This window comes from Botryllus schlosseri, chromosome 9, assembly GCF_051294905.1.
Source record: "Botryllus schlosseri isolate E-star chromosome 9, Bs_hap1, whole genome shotgun sequence".
Classification (NCBI taxonomy): Eukaryota; Metazoa; Chordata; class Ascidiacea; order Stolidobranchia; family Styelidae; genus Botryllus; species Botryllus schlosseri.
In genome coordinates this window covers 2268470-2290546 of record NC_137244.1, presented here as the reverse complement: position 1 = coordinate 2290546, position 22077 = coordinate 2268470, and the positions used below count along the sequence as shown (strand labels likewise).

Sequence of the window (22077 nt, the reverse complement as noted above, 5' to 3'; positions counted from 1 at the left end):
TCCTTGCAACGGATCTACATTCTCATCAATTATTTGGATACTAAGCTACACGGGAACATTTTTACTTTTATAATAGGCTGAATTGCGAGGTTGTAATGTGAGAAATTACGGATAATGCAACATCCCAATATCCAGTTCATTATTGACCAGTGAAAATATAGTTACAACATGATGAGAAGAATGGTGTCCGAAACTCGGTATACATCGCATGTCAATACTAATTAATAAACCGTCGATCACGCTGATATTTGCAGCGACATAACAGAAAAAGATTGACCTTTTCAGTAACAATAAGCAATACTCACACATTACTGTGGCTGGCTGTTGCGGCCGATATCAACTAAGTGCATATGAACAAGAAAAAGTACTGTCATTATATTGTTTATGTAAAACAGCCATATTACGAGACCAGTCCGACTTGATGGAGGATGCTTATGGTTGGAACATGTTGTTTAACGCAGTGCTGGTGGGTAGTTCCATCATCGTAGCTACAATCACAGGGACACTTGAATGGCCATACTCCATCATGCGTTGTTGCGATGGAACATTTAACGTACTTCGGCGACGCGTTCGAAATATGCTGTATGGGAAAGTCACCTACGGAGATATTGCAGTTGATATCTCGTGACTTACCATATCTATAGAATTGGCCAATCGTAATCAGCGTTCTAATGCTTATGATTTACGAGTTGAAATACAGGGATTTCATTGCTACACCATAATAATCTGAATATCGTGTGTTTAGAAAACTCAGCATCACGTCATATATGAGCAGAGTATTTAAATTTAATTTTCAGCCGCACTATTAGAAGATACGTATGTGTCACAAACTTATATCGACTTCTAGGTTGTATCGCTGTCCTGTTACCTTACAGTTCCAGATGGAAATCAACGCGGTGCGCACAGAGGATATTTAGGTGTATGTCTCTGTCTGACACCTTCGCCGGAAAGATGCAATCTCGTAAGTAGACGAAACGGTGCATATGGTAATGCGTACTTGACCGAATGATGTATATAACTAAATCTGATCAATGACTGTCGCTTGAACGACCATAGTGCACGTTTTCATAAATAATCAGATACCATGACTAGGGCTGGGGAAATTGCTTCGAGTATTCATATCTGGATCATGTATTTATTATGATGATTCGAGTAGTGAGAAACGACATTTCGAGCACTGGAATGATACGTTAATTGACAGAGAGTCAATTTAGTAATGAGAATTTTAGTTGCAATACTATTCTTCACTGTGGAAGGCTGTGAAACTATTGGTAGTATCGCGGTATATGAAACACATAGTACAGAGCTACGCACGTTCGTGCAAATGACATATCTGCGACATCATGAGCATCTGAGCAACTGACGGTATTGCCACAAAGCTAAGTGAAATAGATATGGTTAGAAATTACATAATGATACTTCATGTGATACAGAACGGGCATTATATTCTTTGCGTTGGCAAAATCAGGTACACGCTTAAATTTCCCCCATAATTCATTCTCGTCTCTAAACTAGGGTTGCCATACGTCCGGAATTTCCCAGACATGTCCGGAATTTCACTGTTAAAACTGCGTCCGGGAGGAATTTCTAAAATATGCCTAAATGTCCGGAATTTTGAAGTAAGCTCATACTTTTTTCCTAAATCAACACAAACAATATTATTTTTGGGCAAATCTATGCTACATGAAATTTTTCGTCGCGCTGCGCGCGATTTAGTAACACATATATTGATTTTATTATGGGGTCTACCACCCTCGCAAAAACTGCGATCAAATATAAACCAAAATAACATTAAGTTACGGAAATAAGTTTAATTGTAATCGCAATTACAAGATTAAGGTATATTCATATAGAGTCGGTTTAGGCTGTTTGGACATATATGACTTAACGATGTACAAGATAGCGTCAAGGTAGCGTAAACCGACAAGATAGCGTAATGGTGAAGCGTCCGGCTTCTTGGTCGGTAGGTCGTGGGTTCGGTCCCCGGCCGGGTCACACAAACACCTGATTAGTAACGCTGGTATCTATAACTTCCCCGCTTGACGCATTGTGATAGTATGGCGGGGTGGTGCAAGACTTAGAAAGCCGTACAAGGCTATATCTGCGTCTTCCTTGTCCAGCGGCATATGCTTATTGACATAATTCATTCAAATCATTTAACGACCGGATGCATAGTAAGCCTTCAGATTTTGCATCGCTTACCCTACGATCGGCTCAATATCAGTGTATATTTGTGCGGGAGTGGGCTGGAAAATGTGGCTTCGGCCCTGGTTACAACTTACACACCCAACCACACACTCCTGAAGCTGAACCGGATCGTGACCATCTCTAGTCGATGGACAAAGCTTTGCGAGTGTGACGTCATATTGACCCACAATGTGCTTAGACCTCATTTTGAAATCCGCTAGTGGGCGCTAAATAGCGTCCGGAATTTGTGTTCCGAAAATATGGTAACCCTACTCTAAACCTGATAGCCGATTCAAAATCACTCGGATACTCGCTGTTGCCCAGTGCTAATCGTCAGTATATCAATATAACGAAAAAGTGAAACCACTTTCTGTTTTTTTATATATATGTTGATAGTATTGTAAATATTGTCCTGTGAGTTTTTTGTTTGTTGTTCGAAGCATATCGTGGGTTCATTTTGCGCAGGCCTTTTTGTAAGGCAATCACCATGTAGCCTAATACCATAATGGAACCATTGCATATACTGGAAACTGGTCCGCTTTGCATTTGTCAGTCGATGTGGTTTATGATGGGAAGGAATCAGCTGCCTCTGATGTAGTAGTATGAGTTTGAGTACTTAGTGGAATTTAATGCACGGTAGGTTCGCTGTGTGAATCGGCAATAGTTGGGAAGACATGTGACCGTGCCAAAAAAGAGGCAGAGTCAACAGCATTTTGATGGCAACATTATTGCATTATCGCTGAACCTCTGAATGCGATAATAGTACTCATCGTCGGTACCCAAGTGCAAGTAGAACGAGCACCATAAGTTTCAATTCAAGTAGAAGTAGAGGTAACGATTTACAAGTAAATACAAAAGGGCAGTGCTTTTCAACCTTTTTGAGCTTCATTCGCACTTTTTTTGCAAAATAAATTTCATTCGCACAAACTAACCGAATATTGTTGTACGAAAAGAAGATGAAAATACAACTTTTATTTGGTCAGATGTGCAACAAATTGCCTACTATCTATCTTAAGCTATTAAGTGTCTCATTAAATAGGATACTATTTTCGCTCGTTTTGATTTCAACTATTTCACTAAGACCCTTCTACTTGCTTGGATGACCAGGTCTTGAAGTCTGTTCTGCACTCCTATCCAACATACAGCGTATTTTTCAAGAGCGAAAAATGTTTGTTGGACAAAATCGATTTTGAGAGCTGACGAAAAGGTCTAAGAGGCTGCATTATGTTGGAAGTGTGAATAACTCACCTGTTTGTGTTGAGGTTTTTGACCTATGTCTTGGAATATAAGGTCCAAATGATCAAGGAGAGTAGGCACATTAGAGCTCGCTACCTTATGATACGATGCTCCAAATTTTTTTTCGATTTCACATTTTTTGTCACGCGAATATGTGGTAAGAGAAAATAAACTCACGATACTGTGTGTTCTGCGCTTTAGCTCAATCTAACTTGAGAATTCAGGACAGTATAATAACGTTAAAGCAGTTATTTAGCCTCACCCAAAAAAAGAATTTATTTTTAATATTACAGTAGTATGCTATGATGTGACGGACCTGCATGACATACAGAACGCGCACACAGCAATTCTATCCAACACAGCTCTACTAAATATCTGACGCACGCGATTTCAAATTAGGGTGAATTAAATTCCTTGTGTCGCAGTTGTACTACTGTCTACTCCAGGGGTGTCAAACATACGACCCGTCAGGAGATTTCATCCTGCCCGCGAAACAATTTTGAGTAGATTGATAAATGCTTGTCATATCCAGAACATTTCGAAAAGATGTTGAGATTTTTAGTAAGAAATATAACCCATATATAGTCCGCCAAGATAGCACATGTCGAGCATGTTTATGGGCAACATTATAACCACCAGACTACGGCGTTGTGGTTTCTAGTCACCATTAATACCAGGTCGCTGACATTGACACCCAATTCCAAGAAGCCAAGAAAGTGCGAACTCATTTCACTGACGAAAGGAAGGGAAGACGCCAGGAACCCTGATATGCAGGTTAATGGAAAATATATTAGAGGTCTCCAGCCTTTAGAGAAACTCGATTCGCGGTATAATACTATGAAGCAAATTCCAACGACCGTGTTTCCATTCCTCACAACGCATGCGCAGGGTTGATGCCAATATATCACTAAAACGAAGGGAGCATAGAAATATGGCAACTTAAACCATCGTTAGAGCCACTGATTCATAGGCTTACGCATCCGCCCAATCATCATATTAGAGGCTATTGCCAATTCCACTGTTTGCGAATAAAAGGTGCAGCCAGAATAGAACCCCCATGATCCGTACTATAATGTAGCACACTATTTTGTATAAACGCTGGTTAATGGAGTATTCAAATGAAAAATAAGGCATGGATTTTGAGATATCTTGGGAATGGGGAATTTAGGTGCGGCCCGCGAGCGATCTGAATTGTTGAATCCGGCCCGCGACGTTAGTTGAGTTTGGCACCCCTGGTCTACTCAGATTGCAAGAACGGGACTATTCCGTGCTGACAATGAAGCATATCCATATCGAATGAATTGGCCATCCGATATCGGTCATTTTTGGCCAAGGTTTTATTGACGCTTTATGTTTTGGCACCGCATTTTATCAGCCGTTTGTTGACCAACACTTTCCGTCTTCATGTGACCCGACGCAGAAAGGGTTGGCCTCAAAATGAATGAGTCTCATCGACGTGAACTCACTCGTTGCACATCCCTAGTAACTACAGTAGTTCATCCCTACGGTCTTCGACCATGTTTTCCAGAAAAACCAGTCGGGCAAATAAATATGATCATGAATTTTCATGATAAAGCTTATTCGCTCCAGTACCCAACACCGTCACCTTGGATTTGTAATAACAATAACTATTGCAGGATTTTTGCAATAAATTCAACAAATATTACATACATATTAACAGATAGCACTGGCACCGTGTCGACCCAAAATTATATCTTTTGCAGTTCATACTTTAATATTCCTGGAAGGGGTAAGATTTGCGCTACAGTAACCTGGAAATGGGAGTCTTTTGATGATAGTATTTACTACAAGCCTCGTGCCTCGCGATAATCGAACAAGTATTACGGAAGTATGATAATTGGTTAGCGAAAGTAAGCAGAAAGTCAATTAACGTCATTTCCCCAGCCTGTCGCAGGCTCAGACGGGCTTATATACTGTATGTCTTCCACTACACCAGCTTCCAAACCAAGCTTCTGGTTACGTAATAATTATAGAGCGAAAATATTAATTCACTACGGCTTGTGAGAGCTACAACTAGTGGTGCGTCGTGACTTGAACAAGTTTTTACAATTGCGTCGCAACAACAAAGTTACACTGCCGTTGAATTTCCTATAAGTTATATTTGAATTATTCCAGGCCAGAAAAATTGACAATTTTTATTCACAAATTTCATTCGCACTCATACGGGATTTTTATTCGCACCGTTCGCACCATGCTCGTCATTCGCACTGCACATTTTTTCATTCGCACAGATGCGAACCGTCACACAGGTTGAAAAGCACTGCAAAAGGGTATAAGTATTATATGCCTAATTTCGGCTGGACCATAGAGAACTGTAATGTATAAGTAGAAGTATTCTAAAATCATAACCACATGAGCAAGTATAGTGCAAGCTGGAAATATACATGAAGTAGTAATGACTCGAGTCATGAATCAGTTTGGGTAGGACTCGTGTCATAATTTTTCGTTGACTCGACTTGACCTGAGTAACTTTGTGTATTGACTCGACTTGTACTCGGTCATTCGCTAACTGCCTTAGATTCGGACTTGACTCGGTTGTGAGCTGAAAACGAGTCGAGTCGAAACTATAAAACTAATATTGACTTGTGACTCGGAACCCTGTACCTTGGTTATAACTCTAATTTTCTGAATGGTTCTAGATCTGGCGACAATATTTCGTCTCTACCGTATTAGTGTTTAATAATGATTTATTTTTAAATTATGACAAAATTTGTTCTAAGCCTTAGCCGCGTCCATGAACATCCTGGGTTTATTTCGCAGGAACCACGATTTTCATACTGATGGCTTGTTTATGCCATCGTTGTGCCATCGTAAACGGCATCCCTACCTGCCCATCGCTCGATAATTGCCAGAAGACATGCCTCGGATTTCAAAGGGATAGCAACAACTGTGGTATCTGCGAATGCGACGAAAACGCAGGTGATTGCCATTTCTGCCGCAGTATTATAAAGATATTCGTGATCACAGATATCGACTAATAAATGTATGAGATAGTTCCCCAATAATTGTTTGCTCCTCCTGTTCTGCTTCTGTGTTATTCAACTGGTTCCGATTCGCCAAATCAACATTGCGCGTAGACCAGTGGTTTTTAACCGGTTTTCCATGTAAAACTAGAAGTTCCGTGAGCCAGTCTCAGGGGTTCCATGGAAGTCAAGACACACACTCGCTCATGCATATGATTAATGATGATTAGGGCAAGTTTTTGCAACTTTTGCAACTTTTTTACAGCTTCCGACAGCTTCCTAAATACTCAGAAGTTATGTAGTATGGAATGTTAAGCCGTTGGAGTATAAGCTTATATTGCAATTTTTGCAGCTTTTCCCCATTTTTTCGGCAACTTTTTTCGATTTTTCATGCAACTTTTCACTGGAAATATTTGACACTGTATGTCAATAGATCGCTTGATTAATTCACTGTCGTTTGCATTTGAGGACCTTTCTGATTTGACGTACATTCAGGCTAGACCGCCAAAAATTAAATTTTCACTGGGCCCATTTTTGAGGCTATTGATTTTGTGGAAGTCACCAACACTGTGTTTTGCTACTGTGCCTTAGATACGGATCGATTCGATTATCTCATACCCTAAGAATTTCAAGGAACTTGTCCTTAAATGCAGCAACTGTTTAGTGCAACTATGGTAGGGATACCATATTTTTGTAACAGAAAACCTGAATTTCTTTAGCGCCCACTAGGGGATTTCAAAACGTGGTATCAGTACAATGTCGATGAACATGACGTCGCACCAGCAAAGCCTTGTCTATCGACTAGAGGCGGTCACGATCCGGTGCAGGAGTATGTGGCTGTGTGTTGTAAGTTGAAACCAGGGCCAGATCCACATTTTCCAGCCCCCTCCGGCCCAAATAAACACTGATCTTGGGCCCATAGCCAGGTAATCGATGCAACTTCTGGGGGCTTACTATATACATCTGGTTTCTATATGCATCTGGTCGTTAAATGATTTGAATGAATTATGTCAATAATATTGGTTCTTTCGTGTATTACTATATAATTTCTCCCTACTCCCACATGATCAGAGTTAGCAGTAGAGCTGGTGGAGGATGATGACTTCGGAAATGCAAGGAGCGTTATTGTACATCGTTAAGTCAAGTTCATGTCACACCGATAAGATTATTTATCAGCCTAATGTCGGTGCACACTGCACCACCGAGCTATATAAGACCGCACATCCGATGATTTCCAACTTTTAAGGTCATGACTTCATTTCCAATTTGAAAATGTTCCGTGGCCCGTGACATTTGCCCAGACTTACTCACGGCGATTACGTTCAACATCTTCGCGAACCCCAGAATAAAGGCAAACTACTCCCATGTTTAGAAACCCTTTTTTAATAAAGCATCCAAACGGCCTAAACCGACTTTACAAATATATCGTTATCCTGTAATTGCGATTACAATTATTTCTGTAAATGAATGTTTTTTTTTTCTTTATTTTTGAACGCAGTTTTTGCGAGGGTGGTGGTCTTCAAACCAAAATAGGGGATACTAAATCGCGCGTACCGCGAAGAAAATTTTCACATAGCATAAATCTGCCCAGAAATAATAATGTTTATGTTGATTTAGGAAATGATTATTAGCTTACTTGGAAATTCCTACCGAACGCAGTTTCAACAGTGAAATTCCGGAAATGTCCGGGAAATTGCGGCAACACTAAACTATTGTGAAAAACAAATACAACTTGTGTGAGAAATAAGTGCATCTTTCCGCGTATTTTACGTCACCAAAAACTTACCTTAATGCTGATACGTTAGTCTTGAACATTAATATTTGCCGGTAATTAGGCACGATAAGCAGAAAACTTTTGTCTGTTGCAGTGGTAGGTCGTGTGCTGTGGCGTACGCAGGTGACGTAAGGGTCTGCAATAGAATTCCCGTTCTTCGGAAAGTTCGTTTGTATCTTCACTATTCATAAGCTAATTTGTAAAATATGCAATTCCTGTCACGCTGCTGCCTTTCGACCTCTCTCTACGAGGAAACAATGCAATTCTGATTTGGTGTCTGAAAATGAACAGGAGAAATCGCTCTAATTTGCAATAAATATTCATCATAATGTTTTCCTTTTGTCTTAAAATTATATTCGAAATCTCTATCGATGCACTGTTCATTTTATGCACCAGTTAGCTATAGTGATGCATCAGTGGGCATTGTGGTACACTTTTGTTTTTACGACTTAGATTTGCGTAAGTGTTCCGTGGGCTCATAAAGGTTAAGAATCACTGGTGTAGAGTGATGCAGAATTACGTTTCATTATTCTATCATATACTTTGACTGCCTTTTATTACACCGCGATAAATGTCTATAATACCTTAATGACATACATTACATCCCGCTACTTGGCATTTTACATTTCCCTGCCTCACAGAAATGATAGATGATATGAAACTGTCACCGGGAACGAGGGGATACTTGCGCTCCCAATTTCAAACAGAAAGCTACAAGAAATTGCTGAAAGCTGGCATTCAATTCGACGCTTCCACTGCGACGATACCCAAATGGAACACCTATCCACTGAGTAATGGAATGTGGAAAATTCCTTATGTCATTGATGCAAGCCTCGGTAATGGCTCTTTACTGGTATATGCATCTTATATTTGTGTTTCAATGTGACTATTTATAACTTGTTGTAACTCGTCATAACACGTCGTCATTGCAGAGAAACTTAAATCAATGACATTCAGATTTCAATTGCACAGTTGAGAACTGACCCCTTCACCAATGCTAATCATTTTCGAAGTGTTCGAATGTTTTTCCAATCGGCATACTGTGAGCAATGTGATGGTCATATGCGTAGTTCGGAAACATCGAATTCATACCAGCATATTCGCATTTATTCATGTTTTTCGAACGTAAAATTTCAGCAAAACGTCAATGGAAATTTCACAGCCAAGTAAAAATAAAAACATGAACGAGAGAGTCTATATGTTTTGTCGAGTGCATCGGTTCCCAACCTTTCTATGGTGGCGACGCCAGATTTCGATTTGAAAATGTTTCGCGACCCCACTCTCAATTTGGGTGCTGATTACTAAAAGATGGTCAGTCTATTCGACCAAACCTACTTACAGCTCATGTGGGAAGCTGGCGACTGCGTCGAGCATGTGTGTAGATTAGGGCTCTCTTCAAAGATGACTTTTTTTTCTCAAATCGTACTGGCTACTTGATAAAATTGTTAGGTTACCTAATTTAAGCCTACACACAAAATTTGGTTCAATTCCAGCCAGTAACCGCTTTGCTACAGGAGAAGAAAGTTTCTATTTATCATAAAAAAACAAACAATAAAAAATTTGAAAATTTTCTGTTCACCCCACGAAAGTGTTAGACTGTCTATGGAAACGATGCTGACCAAATTTGGTTCAATTCCAACCAGCGGAAGCGGAGTTATTGCCGTCGAAAAATTTGGATTTGAATAAAATAGTATTTACGGTGAGCACAACTATAATAAATAAACAAAGAATCGGTCACCGTAAATACTATTTTATTCAAATCCAAATTTTTCGACGGCAATAACTCCGCTTCCACTGGTTGGAATTGAACCAAATTTGGTCAGCATCGTTTCTATGGAGAGCCTAACATTTTCATGGGGTGAACAGAAAATTTTCAAAATTTTTATTATTTATTTTTATATAATAAATAGAAACTTTCTTCTCCTGTAGCAAAGCGGTTACTGGCTGGAATTGTACCAAATTTTGTGTGTAGGCTTAAATTAGGTAACCTAACAATATTATCAAGTAGCCAGTACGATGTGAGAAAAAAGTCATTTTGAAGAGCCCTAGTGTATATATGTTTACACATATCACTATCGTATCTTGTACTTTTATTTTGGAAGGAGAAATTCTCGTCCTATTGATTTTTATGCGCTCGAACCTTAATCTTCATAGTGTTGCCCCGACAACAACCATGCGATATAGCAAGTGGCGCTCTATAGTGATGGTTTGACTTATCTGATACGTTGTTTGCTGTGCACGCATTCCTCAAGGGTCGTTGTTACACTATTTTTCCAAATTTACTAAAATTTTCAGAAATGAGCCGCCGATAACATCCGGGTAATTGGCATTCTTGTAATAGTCATTGGTAGATAGTTTTCGTTTTCACGACCCCTAGGAGGCTGGGAGTCCCTGGTGTAGCGTGATGGCAAGCGCATGCCCCCACCCCTTTCAGACTAGCTCATTATTCGTCACGCGATAATGGATCTTTATTGTCACGATTTTGATAATTATATTTTCGCCTCTAAAAGTCTTCAGCGGCCAACGTTACCAAGTTTATATGCTGCCTCCGCTTATTGTGATATTTTTAATTAATGTTTTTAACCAAAGTTCTGAGTATACGAAGAGAAATGAGGTAATGATTTGTGACACGGCTATTTTCGGCCTGTCACTTGCAATATCTATTTTATTTCCATATTATGACTTCCGACTATCTTGGAACCATTAGTATTCTTTCTATTCATTCAGATGAAAAAGCTAAAAATGCGATCCAGGATGCGATCAAAGACTTCGAACGATTGATATGTTTTAAGTTCGTGAAAAGAAGGAATGAGATAAATTATTTGTTTTTCCAAAACGATGGACAAGGCGGATGCTGGTCTTACGTGGGAAGACCGAAGAATAAGAAAAACCCGGTTTGCTTCATGCAACGCGTTCCATGGGTTTCCTGCTAGGAGTTTTAATTGAATGATTACAGGTGCAAATCGGAAATGGATGCGGTTGGAAAGGTACCGTCATTCACGAGATCATGCATGCCCTCGGATTTTTCCACGAGCAGCAAAGGCCTGATAGAGACGATTACGTGACGATTCAGTGGGAGAACATTACACCATGTTAGTACTGCCGATTCGCCCACCACAAAGCCAAAATCATCGTTACTCTGGTCACACTTTACTAAGGCATATCCGCAGCTGACACGCCGATAGTAATTGATGTTAAAGCGGCTAAACCAAAACTACTGCAACGTTATAATAGTAATTATATATTATAATATAGCCTACTTACAGACAACAGGCAATTATCAAACTTAATTTTACATTACGCCACGGTCTCCTTAGGGTTGCATTTAAAGCAAACGGTGTTTTAAAACACTTTGTTTAAAACATGTTTTAAACAGTGTTATAAACAAAAGCCCTTAAAAAAACGTTTTTTTTTAGTTGTAAAACTATGCCATAATTGTGTAAATACCTTCCAAAAACATGTTGTATTAGCCTACGGACATTTACCGCCCGATTTAGCCAACGTATATCGATATGGGATGGTTGCAACCCTCGAAATAGTCGGTTCAACAGTTATAGTACAGATATTTCATCAAAGGAGTTATATTTAGTTATCCTATATTCTCAATCGTCAATGTCAATACATGATGACGTCACAATTTATGATTCGTGCCGTCAAGGCTCAATAAAAAAAGTTTCAGATTAGGGCCTCGTTTTAAACATGTTCGTTTTTGATTGATTTTTGTTTTAAATGCAACCCTAGGTCTCCTAGCCATTTTTGAAATGGTTTCACCGTCGTGACGGGTGAACCTGCTTCTTTGCATTTTTGGGTCGCGACTAATACTTTAAGCACCCCTGCTTTAGAATATTCCCTCCAGGGTCATTTATATTGTATTGCTCTGCTGTCTCACAGCTTCAATATTCAGCCGTCGCAAACTGTTACAATTGGGCCTTTGGATGAGTCTGAACTGATAACTGATACTTTATGGTTTCGATCTTGGGTTACCTTCCATTGGAAGAGACCCACTAGAATGGGCATAGAAAATTAAAACGTTTCCCGATCTAAATGAATGGGAATGAAAAATATGCCGTGAAAAATTATACATTTAAAATTGTGTTTCAGTATATCGCAATAACTTTAACAAAAAAAGCAAGGCGGACGTCGATTCTCTCGGATCGCCATACGATATCTATTCCATCATGCACTATAGAGACGATGATTTCAGTAGAAATGGGAAGAAAACGATCACGACGAAAGACGGACGCGGTTTCAATGCTCAGGTTAGATGTCCTGGTTTATTTATAATGCAATGTAATAGTGTGGTGACAAGTACATCATTATTCTTTAACGCCGAGAGAATAAAATTGGGACAAACCTTCTCCATGATATCAAATCACTGGATGAAGTCGTTTAAAATTATTTGGCGTACATTGTATAGTATCAAGGTTCAATATTACTTCTGAATAACCACAGCTAGCAGACACACATATATATATTCTGCATTTGTTCGTATCAATGTCTTCAACAAAAGCCTTTATAAAAAAGGATGATTTTTTTTTTTCAAAAGTTACATAATGATGCCGTAATTGTGTCAATACTTTCAACAAAACATGTAGCATGATAATACACGCGATTTGCACCCGATTTAGTCAACGTATATAGCATACATGTGGAATGGTCATAGAACCCTCGGAACCGTCGTCGGTTAAACAGTTATAGCGTGTATATATACATCATTGATACGATGTCGGGTCGGGAACCGTTTTCGTCAACTGCACCATGTTTACCCTATATTTTCAATTGTAAATGTCGATCCACAATTAAAGACTCATGACGCCATGACAGAAAAACATGTTTTAAACAAGGGCCATGTCCTAAACATATTTGCTTTAAATTGATTTTGGTGTTGAATGGTACCCTATACTTACGATACTCTTACTCGATTCAAAGAAACAGTCCTTGACAATCCTAATCCAAGACTTCGTATTGACTGCTTAACTGTTAGATTCCGCACATGTACCAGTATGTAATCGCGATTTATTCTTTATATGGATTGATATCAATAAGCAATGAATCGCTGTCGAACATATTTTCGAACGATTTAATATAATTACATACCTACTAATGACAAACTCAATGGTTCTACAGAGAGAGGGAATGGCCGACACTGGCATTGACCACCTGCGTTTGATGTAAAAATGCTCAGGTAAGTTTCGGTGTACGGACACTCACACCAAGTATGTGCAGACTTTGCACTAAAAATCATTTAGTCTGTACCTGCGTTTTTTCTCCTCCACACTATCCGTGGATGCTGAGCGCCTAGTAGGATAGCCGAGGATACCATTTTTCGAGTCTTCGGGTCTGACCCGGCCGGCGATCGAAACCACGACCTACCGAGCATAGTTGTAAAATCTGTTGTTAACATGACTTTAACTCGAACCGGGTATTCAACATAATGACTTGGACTGGGACACGAACCATTTCATCTGGACCTGCACTCGGATTTGACTTGGCGGTGAATTGAAAATGACTCGCCTTGTCTCGACCCTCGAGTCAGAATTTAAAAATTGAGATTGTGACCGTGTGACTTGTTTATAATCCTGGTGCGAAGCCCTGAAAGCTTCTAAGGTTGGCGTGACTACAATCTGACATAATACATTATCAGTGGACACGAACGTGAATATGGACCCCAGGAGTCAAAATGGTTATTTCAAACATTGTACGCGGTGTCTATGTTTAGATTGACAGTTCTTACAGATTTAACCCCCCACACACACTCTTCGGTTATCGGAAATAGTAATAGTAGTGGAAGATTTAAATATTTGTTTGACTGGAATGTCGTTGGAAGGCACTTCTATGTCCAGGAACCTAAGATGTTGCCGGAGTAGTAGTAATTATTCATAGTAATTATTGAACAGAGTACATTCTTGGTAGAAAAACGTGGCGAATAGCTGGGAGAATCGTAATGTCACTTCACTGGATAATTCTACAACGATATCACAAATCTCGAAAACACCCAAGGAGAGTTTGTGCGAGTAACGATCCACATTCGCATCCAGCATTGTAAGGATGAGAATATAATTACACAAACTACTGGATTTTCAAAATTTGCAACTGGAACTAGAACGAAAAATATTAATTTAACGGATTGAAATCGACTTTCCACATGAACATCACTTCAGGTTTGAAATAAGAGCGCCCCTAGTTACGCCATTGTTTGGAGTTATCATTCTGATCGAGCCATGGCAGCGATAACATCGCGCAACAGAGCACAGGTATTACGAGTCACGCCACAGGATGGCACCTGCATGTGGTTGTCAGGCAACTAATTCTTAAAATCTGCAACTATAGCACTAGAACTATACTCGCATATCAAAATCCGCGACTAGAACTATAAGTAGAATACCTACTCCAAAGACCAGTAATTAGTTTACTGTGAACTAACTCGGGATTGAGGTTTGTCTAGGCTCCTCCTCGCCATCTCATTTGTGCAAGCGGTGTCTTATAAAAGCCTGGAAGTCGCCCGTGCTACAATCCGGCATCTACGGAACAAAAATGAAGAAAATTGGCCTGGTGTAAATAACCATACTTGTCGACAAAAAAAGCATTTTCGACTATGAACATTTACATGACAAATCGGCGTTCCAATCCCACTGATGTTCGCGTGAAGCCTTTACTAAGAGAGTAATGGTTTGTACGTCCGACATGCAGCCATAGAACTTTTGAACACTTTGATCGACCACAGCCATCTCATTGACTTCAACAGCTATTGAAGCACGCGGTAATAAAATCATTGATTGTTTTGGTCTCCATGCTTTAAACTCGAAGTTTACAATAAATGTGATGATCCCTTGTATAGGTGAATATGAAGTCATACGCGATTAATGTAACAATTCAAGAATCCGGTCCGCCGAGTACTTCATTTTCCCCTTTCCAGCCCGCCGACTGGGGAATTTTCCCGCCGTTGATGTAAATACGGGGTTGTAACCAAATCACAAGGCTCCAAGTCTCAAGTCAATCTCACCTTTATAGTTTTGACTCGAGTCAAGTCGAGTCATTTTCAATTCACCTCCGAGTCAAGTCCGAGTCCTAATCATCGAGCAGAGGGTCGAGTCCGAGTCATGGTATTATGACTCGAGTCCGAGTCCAATTTATTGTGTTGACTGCTCAGTTTCCAGTTAAAGTGTTGTTAAACCCACTTTTAATAACTGTTGCGTGATATCGAATGATTCGCATTTATATTATACTAATATTCCTCACGTTTAGCAGCTTCAGATGACATTTTCAAGTACCAGTGCCAATAGACGGAATGCCAATGAGGTTGTTACTTAACTATTCTTCAAAATTACAATGAAATGTCGGACTTGACAGTCTTAATCTCGAGTTATATGACTTGATTCGAGTCATGCACAATGACTGGAGTCCAAGTCGAGTCAATACACAGATTGACTCGAGTCTAGTCGAGTCATTTTCGTATTTTCAGAAAATGACTTGAGTCAAGTCGAGTCATCAGAATATCGGGACTCGAGTCGGACTCGTGCCGAGTCATGACTCGAGCCACTACAACCCTATATAAATAATGACGCTACAAGTTTTGTTTTGGATTCACTTTCTCACTCACATTGTGATGAAATGAATGATATGAAATTGAACTCCAATCATACATGTTACGATTACACAGGTATTTCATTAAAATCGTCTCCGTAGAAAACCTACTGCGTTTCGCTGTCCATGCCAATATCTTAATAAGCCAGCTTCGCAATCAGCGTACGAACGTAAATCTACCGCTCGGAACATCCCTAGATGGTATGAAAACAATAATAGTTTATATCATGGGGTTCTTGAACTCTTTTGATCGCGCACCTCTTCGGATTTTAGGGGTTGTTACGCGTACCCTCAAATTTTCGAAGCAGGTGTCTCGTAAGTCCTCACTCCATGGTCCTCTCTAATTAAGCTATTCATTGCCTAAAATATGATAAATAATGACTAGACAAGCTAGTGACACTCTCAGGGTCAGTCCGAAGCGGTAATCTGTTGTCTTTTTTTAAAAGTTTTTTTGATGACAATTGCCCTATCACGGACCCCTAAAAGGTTCGTGGACCTCAGTTTAAGTACATCTCTTGTATGATAGCTCAAAAAGCGCCATCGGTGGCAACAACAGGTGCTTTCGAAATCGTACTATATCTCACTTGACCACTATAAATGATTATCTGAAGTTATCATTAGAACCTGATCAGGTGGGAAGATACTGCGAGTAGCAGTAAAAGACCGGTATGGAAGGGTCTTCGCTACCGTCAATATCCCTTCCACAACGAGTGTACTAGGCTAAATCCCTATATTACATGGTTTGATGTGCTATCTAACTGTACCATATCTCTAGGAGTTGGTATCTCTAGTAGTCAACTCGTCTGAATGCCCTTTTCTGAATCTGTTTGCGTTGTGTAGTCCGTGGCGCAAACGATATCATCAGGCAATAAGTTCCACACTCCACGTTCCATAATATTATTGTTCATCTTCATCTTCACTATTATCAGTCTAGCCGAGTATGACCCCTGCATCGTGAAGATGACATGAGATTCCCGCATAACAAGGAACAGATTTATTAAAATAATCGTGTTCATAAGTCGACAGTTTGAGAATGTTCATACCTTACTTTTTCGCAGGAGCCATAACCACTAAACCACCGAAGTCCACGACGTTGAGGCCGACTACTACTACTACTAATACTACTATTGCGACAACTACCGCCGCAACAACCACAACTACTGATGATGAAACTACGGCGCTTGTCGACGAGGAGACAACGCCTGAGCCCACCGACAACGGGCTTTGCGAAGATTTGGTTCCAGATTGTGAACACTTGGCAGCTCATGGCCTTTGCACGGACACATTTTATTTTTCACAGGCCAAGGCAGAGTGCGAAAAAACTTGCGGATTCTGCTGTAAGTGGAGTAAATCTATTACGATTCTAGGCAATCGCTGAACATTGACATCCTGTCCAATTGTCCTGGCCCTATACTACAATTGAGCATACTTGGACGACTATAGCTACTCGAAGAATTATCTATTTTAAATAGTTAGACTAATTTGAGTGACATGCCGTTAATCTAGTTATAATTCTGTTTGAGAAATGTTTCTCGATGCTTCGATTTCAATTCTAACTCCTGGTTTTCGTGACGATACAATACAGGAGAACTATATAGCGCGAAAAGAGCCAAGCTTGGCGTATAGACACATATACCATCAAATGCTTATGAGAATGAAATCGGTGTTGATGTAAACTGAACTTGATTTTTTTCTATTTTTGACTTTAATTCAATTTCCACATGTTTCCAATTCTAATCTAATTCATAAGAGCTGAAAATATAGTACAGCTCTGTATGGGAGTATAGCTAGCTACTTGCTACTGGTCAACATGTCTATTCTTACGATGAGAACTTGGCGACATACGTGACCTTTGCAACTAATGTTAATGGTGGATTGATGAATAATACATGCAGTCTGTATATCTTGAATTGCTTGTTGGAGAAACCGAATCGAAATTTATCCATGTAATTATACTTAGTGGTATTTGTATGCGACAGTCCAAGTAGCTCGGTGGCGCCGGCCCGAGGGCTAATCCAATATACGACTGTTACTCTACGATCCAGCCGCTGACAATTGAAAGCCATTTCAGTGTCGGTCCGAAGCAAACATAAATGATTAGGGTAGTTGTCGGCTAATATTCAAGTATAAATCGCAATAAGCCCAATATTACGTACATCCTTCTGCAAGCTTGTGCACATGTATGCATGAAGAGCTATCCCAAACGTCATATATAACGTTCAAATAATGATATACATTTGCAGTTTGTTTCGATGAATGGCACTCGCCAATCTGCGTGTCTCAATGCTATAATAACCTATCTAGAATCTATAGAAGCCTATGGCACTCTTTTGAATTAACCCAATGGAGGAGTCATGAAGTACATGCTTTAAAATTTTCGTTATAATTACCAGGGTGTTTTTCGAGCGGCTCAATACATACTCTGAAGTTCAGAATTCGGCCTCGACACCAAAACGGTTGAGAATCACCGAGCTCTAGGTCATTGCCAATAGAAAGAGAATCACAGGTTCTCTCTGCATGCCGATTGTGATAACCATGTCGACCAGTAATAAAGTTTGTCAAGTGTATCTAACGTTGATAGCTCAAGCCCGAAAGAACACATGGAAATGTAGTATGATTGAGCAATATCCTAATGATATTTTGCAATGCTTACAAACCATACGAAAAATACATGTCGGTTTATCTATGATTGAGGTATGGCACCCTCGTCTGGTAATCATTGAAAGTTTTTTTATATCGATATCGGTGTTTCTTCTTCATATACCTAGTTTCGGAACTTCTATGCATTTCTATCCAAAGTGCATTTTTTATGGATATTTGTAGGCACCAATTCATGAATTAAAAACATGTCATACACTTTCTTATCATAGTGGAAGTGAATTACAACGCGCATCCTAGCTCCTGGAGAATGCATGCACTTTTGGCGAACCACCTTGATATAAGAGTCTGAATATGCACCCGTGGTACCGAAAAAATCAGAACATATACATCGGACTTACACCACGGTATAAATCAACAGACAACATCTAAGCTAAAACAGGCTCGAACGTAGGAACATAGGAGAGTATGCATGTTATAGGCACTTAAGACTATAACCGCAAATAATTTTGAGATTCCGCTCATTCCAAACTATATATTAACATTACCTTTGTCATTCTGCAGCATGTTGGGATTTGGATTCTTGTCTTTATGCATCATGTCAGGACTTGGATTCTGGCTGTGAAAGAGCGGCCGGGTTAGGTTACTGCTACGACTAAGAAACCATGTTTTACATGTCGGAACACTGCGCAAAGTCCTGTAATGTTTGCAACCAGATATACGTTGAGGATGAGTGGTTTCGAAAAAAATAACACGATCCCGGGAAGAATGTTTCGTTACAGGAAGTGCGGATGTGCATGTGCATCAAGCAATCGTCCTTTTGATTCTTGTGAATTTTGAATTTCTATAACCCGCCGTAATTTGTTTGTATATGTGTAGTGAAAATAAAAAATAGCAGTATGAACCTTATTCATCGCTGGCGATTACGCCGTATCAATTGATTAATCCGCTTTGTGAAATACAATGCTCTCAGCATAATATTGTGCTACTTCCGGCTTGCAGTAGAGTATAAGGACTATTTTCATGATCATCAACATCGCACGCAGTGCAACGGTGTTGCTTTCATCCCTTTAATATTGTGCGCCACGTGAAAGCTATCCATCTCGACGCAGTGCTGGCTTTTACCCATGTCATGTATCGATGTTGATATCCTGTGAGCACGACCTCTAATTTCTAGGTCAAATCAGAACCGTTCACAACAGCAGGCCATTAGCGCCGAACAAAGTCAGATGAACAACCTAGTTTATTTGTGACGATCGAGTATATGTGATAACGTTGCTACTGCCTATTTGAATATATCCAATCTCGTTGAAGTTCGCGCAAAATCGAAACTCTCTGCCGTATATTTAAAGCACGGTGTCGGCAAGTCCCGAGAACTATATGCAAATATTTACACCCCAAATTATTTTCCATGGCACGTCAAACGATTTTACATGCACCTTGCCGGTTTTACTAGCAAGCCGATTTTCAAATCTACCAGAACGCCCTCACGGAGTACAACCGTAGCGTAGGTAATAAATAGGGATAAATTGATGTTTAATTATTTCTTGATTTCAACGTCTTTTCTCGGTTTTGCAGCTAATTGGTGAAATTTAATGCTAGAAGCCATGTGGCGTGTAGCTACTGTTGCCAGACTTCGGATAAGGAGATTATGTGGTTACTTGATAGAACACTGATTCTTAAAGTGTGGTTTGCGACGGGTATAAATTTGGGTCGCGACCGCCTAAAGCGATTGCTAAATTTCTTGCAACAACAAAATTTCTTAGCGCTTCACGCGATATCCTCTGATTCGTTTGTATAAATACGGGTCACTGTGTTCAGTACTATAGCCGATAAGCGAGGCACTCAGAAAAGTCGTAACTACAAAAGAATGATCACGAAAATGAGCCAACTTTATATTGCACAAATTGGTTTGATGTCATTATAAGATTTGTCTGACATTAGTTTCTCTGGAACGGTCTGACTTGCGCGTGCAATACTCGACAGGCTAGAGCAGTGGTTCCCAAAGTGGAGATTGGGGGGTGGGGTCGTTCAGAGCAAATGGGGGCATCTGAGGCTCAGAGGGCAACTGAGGCATATTGATGAGACTATTGATGAATAAAACAGCAAAATATGCAGTAGAAACTGCAAAATCAGGTATGTCAAGGCAATTTATAGCCGACCCAGGAGTCGGTCGGTTCATGCGGCAGTACCGGAAAATTCGATTGCTACTCAACATAACATATTCTGCCCATCAATGAACTGATTCAGCAGTCGGCAGAATCCACAGAAAGCGTGATATATCGTGTGGTGAGAACTACGATGTATCTCAACACTTATATTGATGCACAGTTATGGGCGATGGCTTTGAAGAAAACTGCCTTCCGCGATTTTTCTCCCTGTTTCAAACTGTCGCGAAACTTTCGCACTGATGCGACCCTGTCCCACAATAGTTCTGGTTTCGAGAAAAGATATCGGTTAAAACTAGGGCGTTTTTTTACCTAAAAAAGGAAAATTTTGACCTACAAAAAATCAAAATCTCGACTTTTTTCACCTAAACCAGTGGTTCATAACCTATTTTCCTCCAGCACCCCCTTTCAAAAATTATCGTGCTCCAGCGCCCCCCAACCTCATATATAAGAAATGTAATAACGACAATGAGTAAGAGGGAGGGCCGTAACAGCACTTCGTAAACCCCCTAAAAACGATTGCCTTGCACACCCATAGCGTGATAAACCAAACTTCTGAGGGCTTCGGCCACAAGAACCCTGTAGCGTGATTTCGATGGTCAGCAAGGTTTGTGTGGCCTGGTCGCCCTAGGTACCAAAATTTTGTATAATGCATGAATGAATAGGTGTTAGTTACATATAAGCCGCTATAAATTTTTTATCCTCTCAGCCCACAAAATCAGATTTACCAGTAACGCTGAGTGAGCTGTTGTATGGGAAAACAAATGGCACGTAATTAATAATTAAACATATTTGGGCGTGCCCGTAGGAACAATTAATTCGTTACCAGGGACGTAACAGCACTTCGTCATCCCCCCAAAAAATACGTTGGTCTTGGGCCCCCATCGGGTGATAAACCCAACTTCCGGGAGGCTTCTCCCCCAGACCCCCATTCTGCTATCCGCTATTTGCTGATAGTCATCTACATTGGGTGTCCACTGTCCATTTACTGTGGCAGCTATGCTCATCTAGACGCGCGAATTTCAATAATTGATGATTTATTAATATATTAATATTAATATATTGATATCAATTTTATGCTCTCTCTTCTCACGTAAACAGATTCACCGGTAGAGCTGAGTGATGTGTGATTAAAAAGGTAGGACCCCCAAATAATAATTATACATCTTCGGGCGTATACCCGTTGGCAGGAACGAAACGACACTTCATCAGGCCCGCCGAAAAAAATTAGGTCTTGGGCTCTTATAGGGTGATAAACCGTCCGCCCCCATCACGTTATTCGCTTTTGCCATGAAATCAGCTGTACTGTTTAGCAAGCCAGTGCGAAGCGCGAAAACTTTCGATAATTCATGATAAAATCGGTCAGTAAGATCGGGAATTGCCAATATCTTGCTATCAATTCCTTGTCCCCTCTGCTCACGTTACCAGATTTACCGGTAGAGCTGAGTGAGGTGCAATGTTCTCTCTAAGCTGCGCACGTGCGCAGTGCTGACACGGTCTCTGCGCACAGAAAATCTACGTTGCGCACAACAAATCCGAAGTTATG

General features: G+C 40.1%; 1 protein-coding gene across 2 annotated transcripts; it reads left to right on the top strand.

Annotated features, from left to right (window-relative positions):
* Nucleotides 1-807: 807 nt before the first annotated feature.
* On the top strand, nt 808-19337 carry LOC145447091 (zinc metalloproteinase nas-13-like). 2 transcript variants are annotated; one of them, XM_080325512.1, is made up of 9 exons: nt 810-961; nt 6205-6363; nt 8823-9017; nt 10909-11075; nt 11138-11273; nt 12283-12440; nt 13309-13366; nt 16824-17102; nt 18928-19330. In XM_080325512.1, exons 1-7 carry the CDS (start codon nt 922-924, stop codon nt 13354-13356), a joined length of 903 nt encoding a protein of 300 aa, XP_080181638.1. In that variant the 5' UTR covers nt 810-921; the 3' UTR covers nt 13357-13366; nt 16824-17102; nt 18928-19330. The 2 variants fall into 2 exon arrangements, with proteins under 2 accessions (XP_080181639.1, XP_080181638.1); XM_080325513.1 differs by lacking the exon at nt 8823-9017 and having other exon boundaries at nt 808-961; nt 18928-19337.
* Nucleotides 19338-22077: the final 2740 nt, after the last annotated feature.

What these genes read in the sequence shown, in the direction of transcription:
- LOC145447091 (XM_080325512.1), top strand. Translation starts at nt 922, where the DNA reads ATGTCTCTGTCTGACACCTTCGCCGGAAAGATGCAATCTC. An exon ending in CGCCGGAAAGATGCAATCTC is followed by an intron (nt 962 to 6,204) that starts GTAAGTAGACGA and finishes TTTATTTCGCAG; the next exon opens with GAACCACGATTTTCATACTG. An exon ending in CGAAGAATAAGAAAAACCCG is followed by an intron (nt 11,076 to 11,137) that starts GTTTGCTTCATG and finishes GAATGATTACAG; the next exon opens with GTGCAAATCGGAAATGGATG.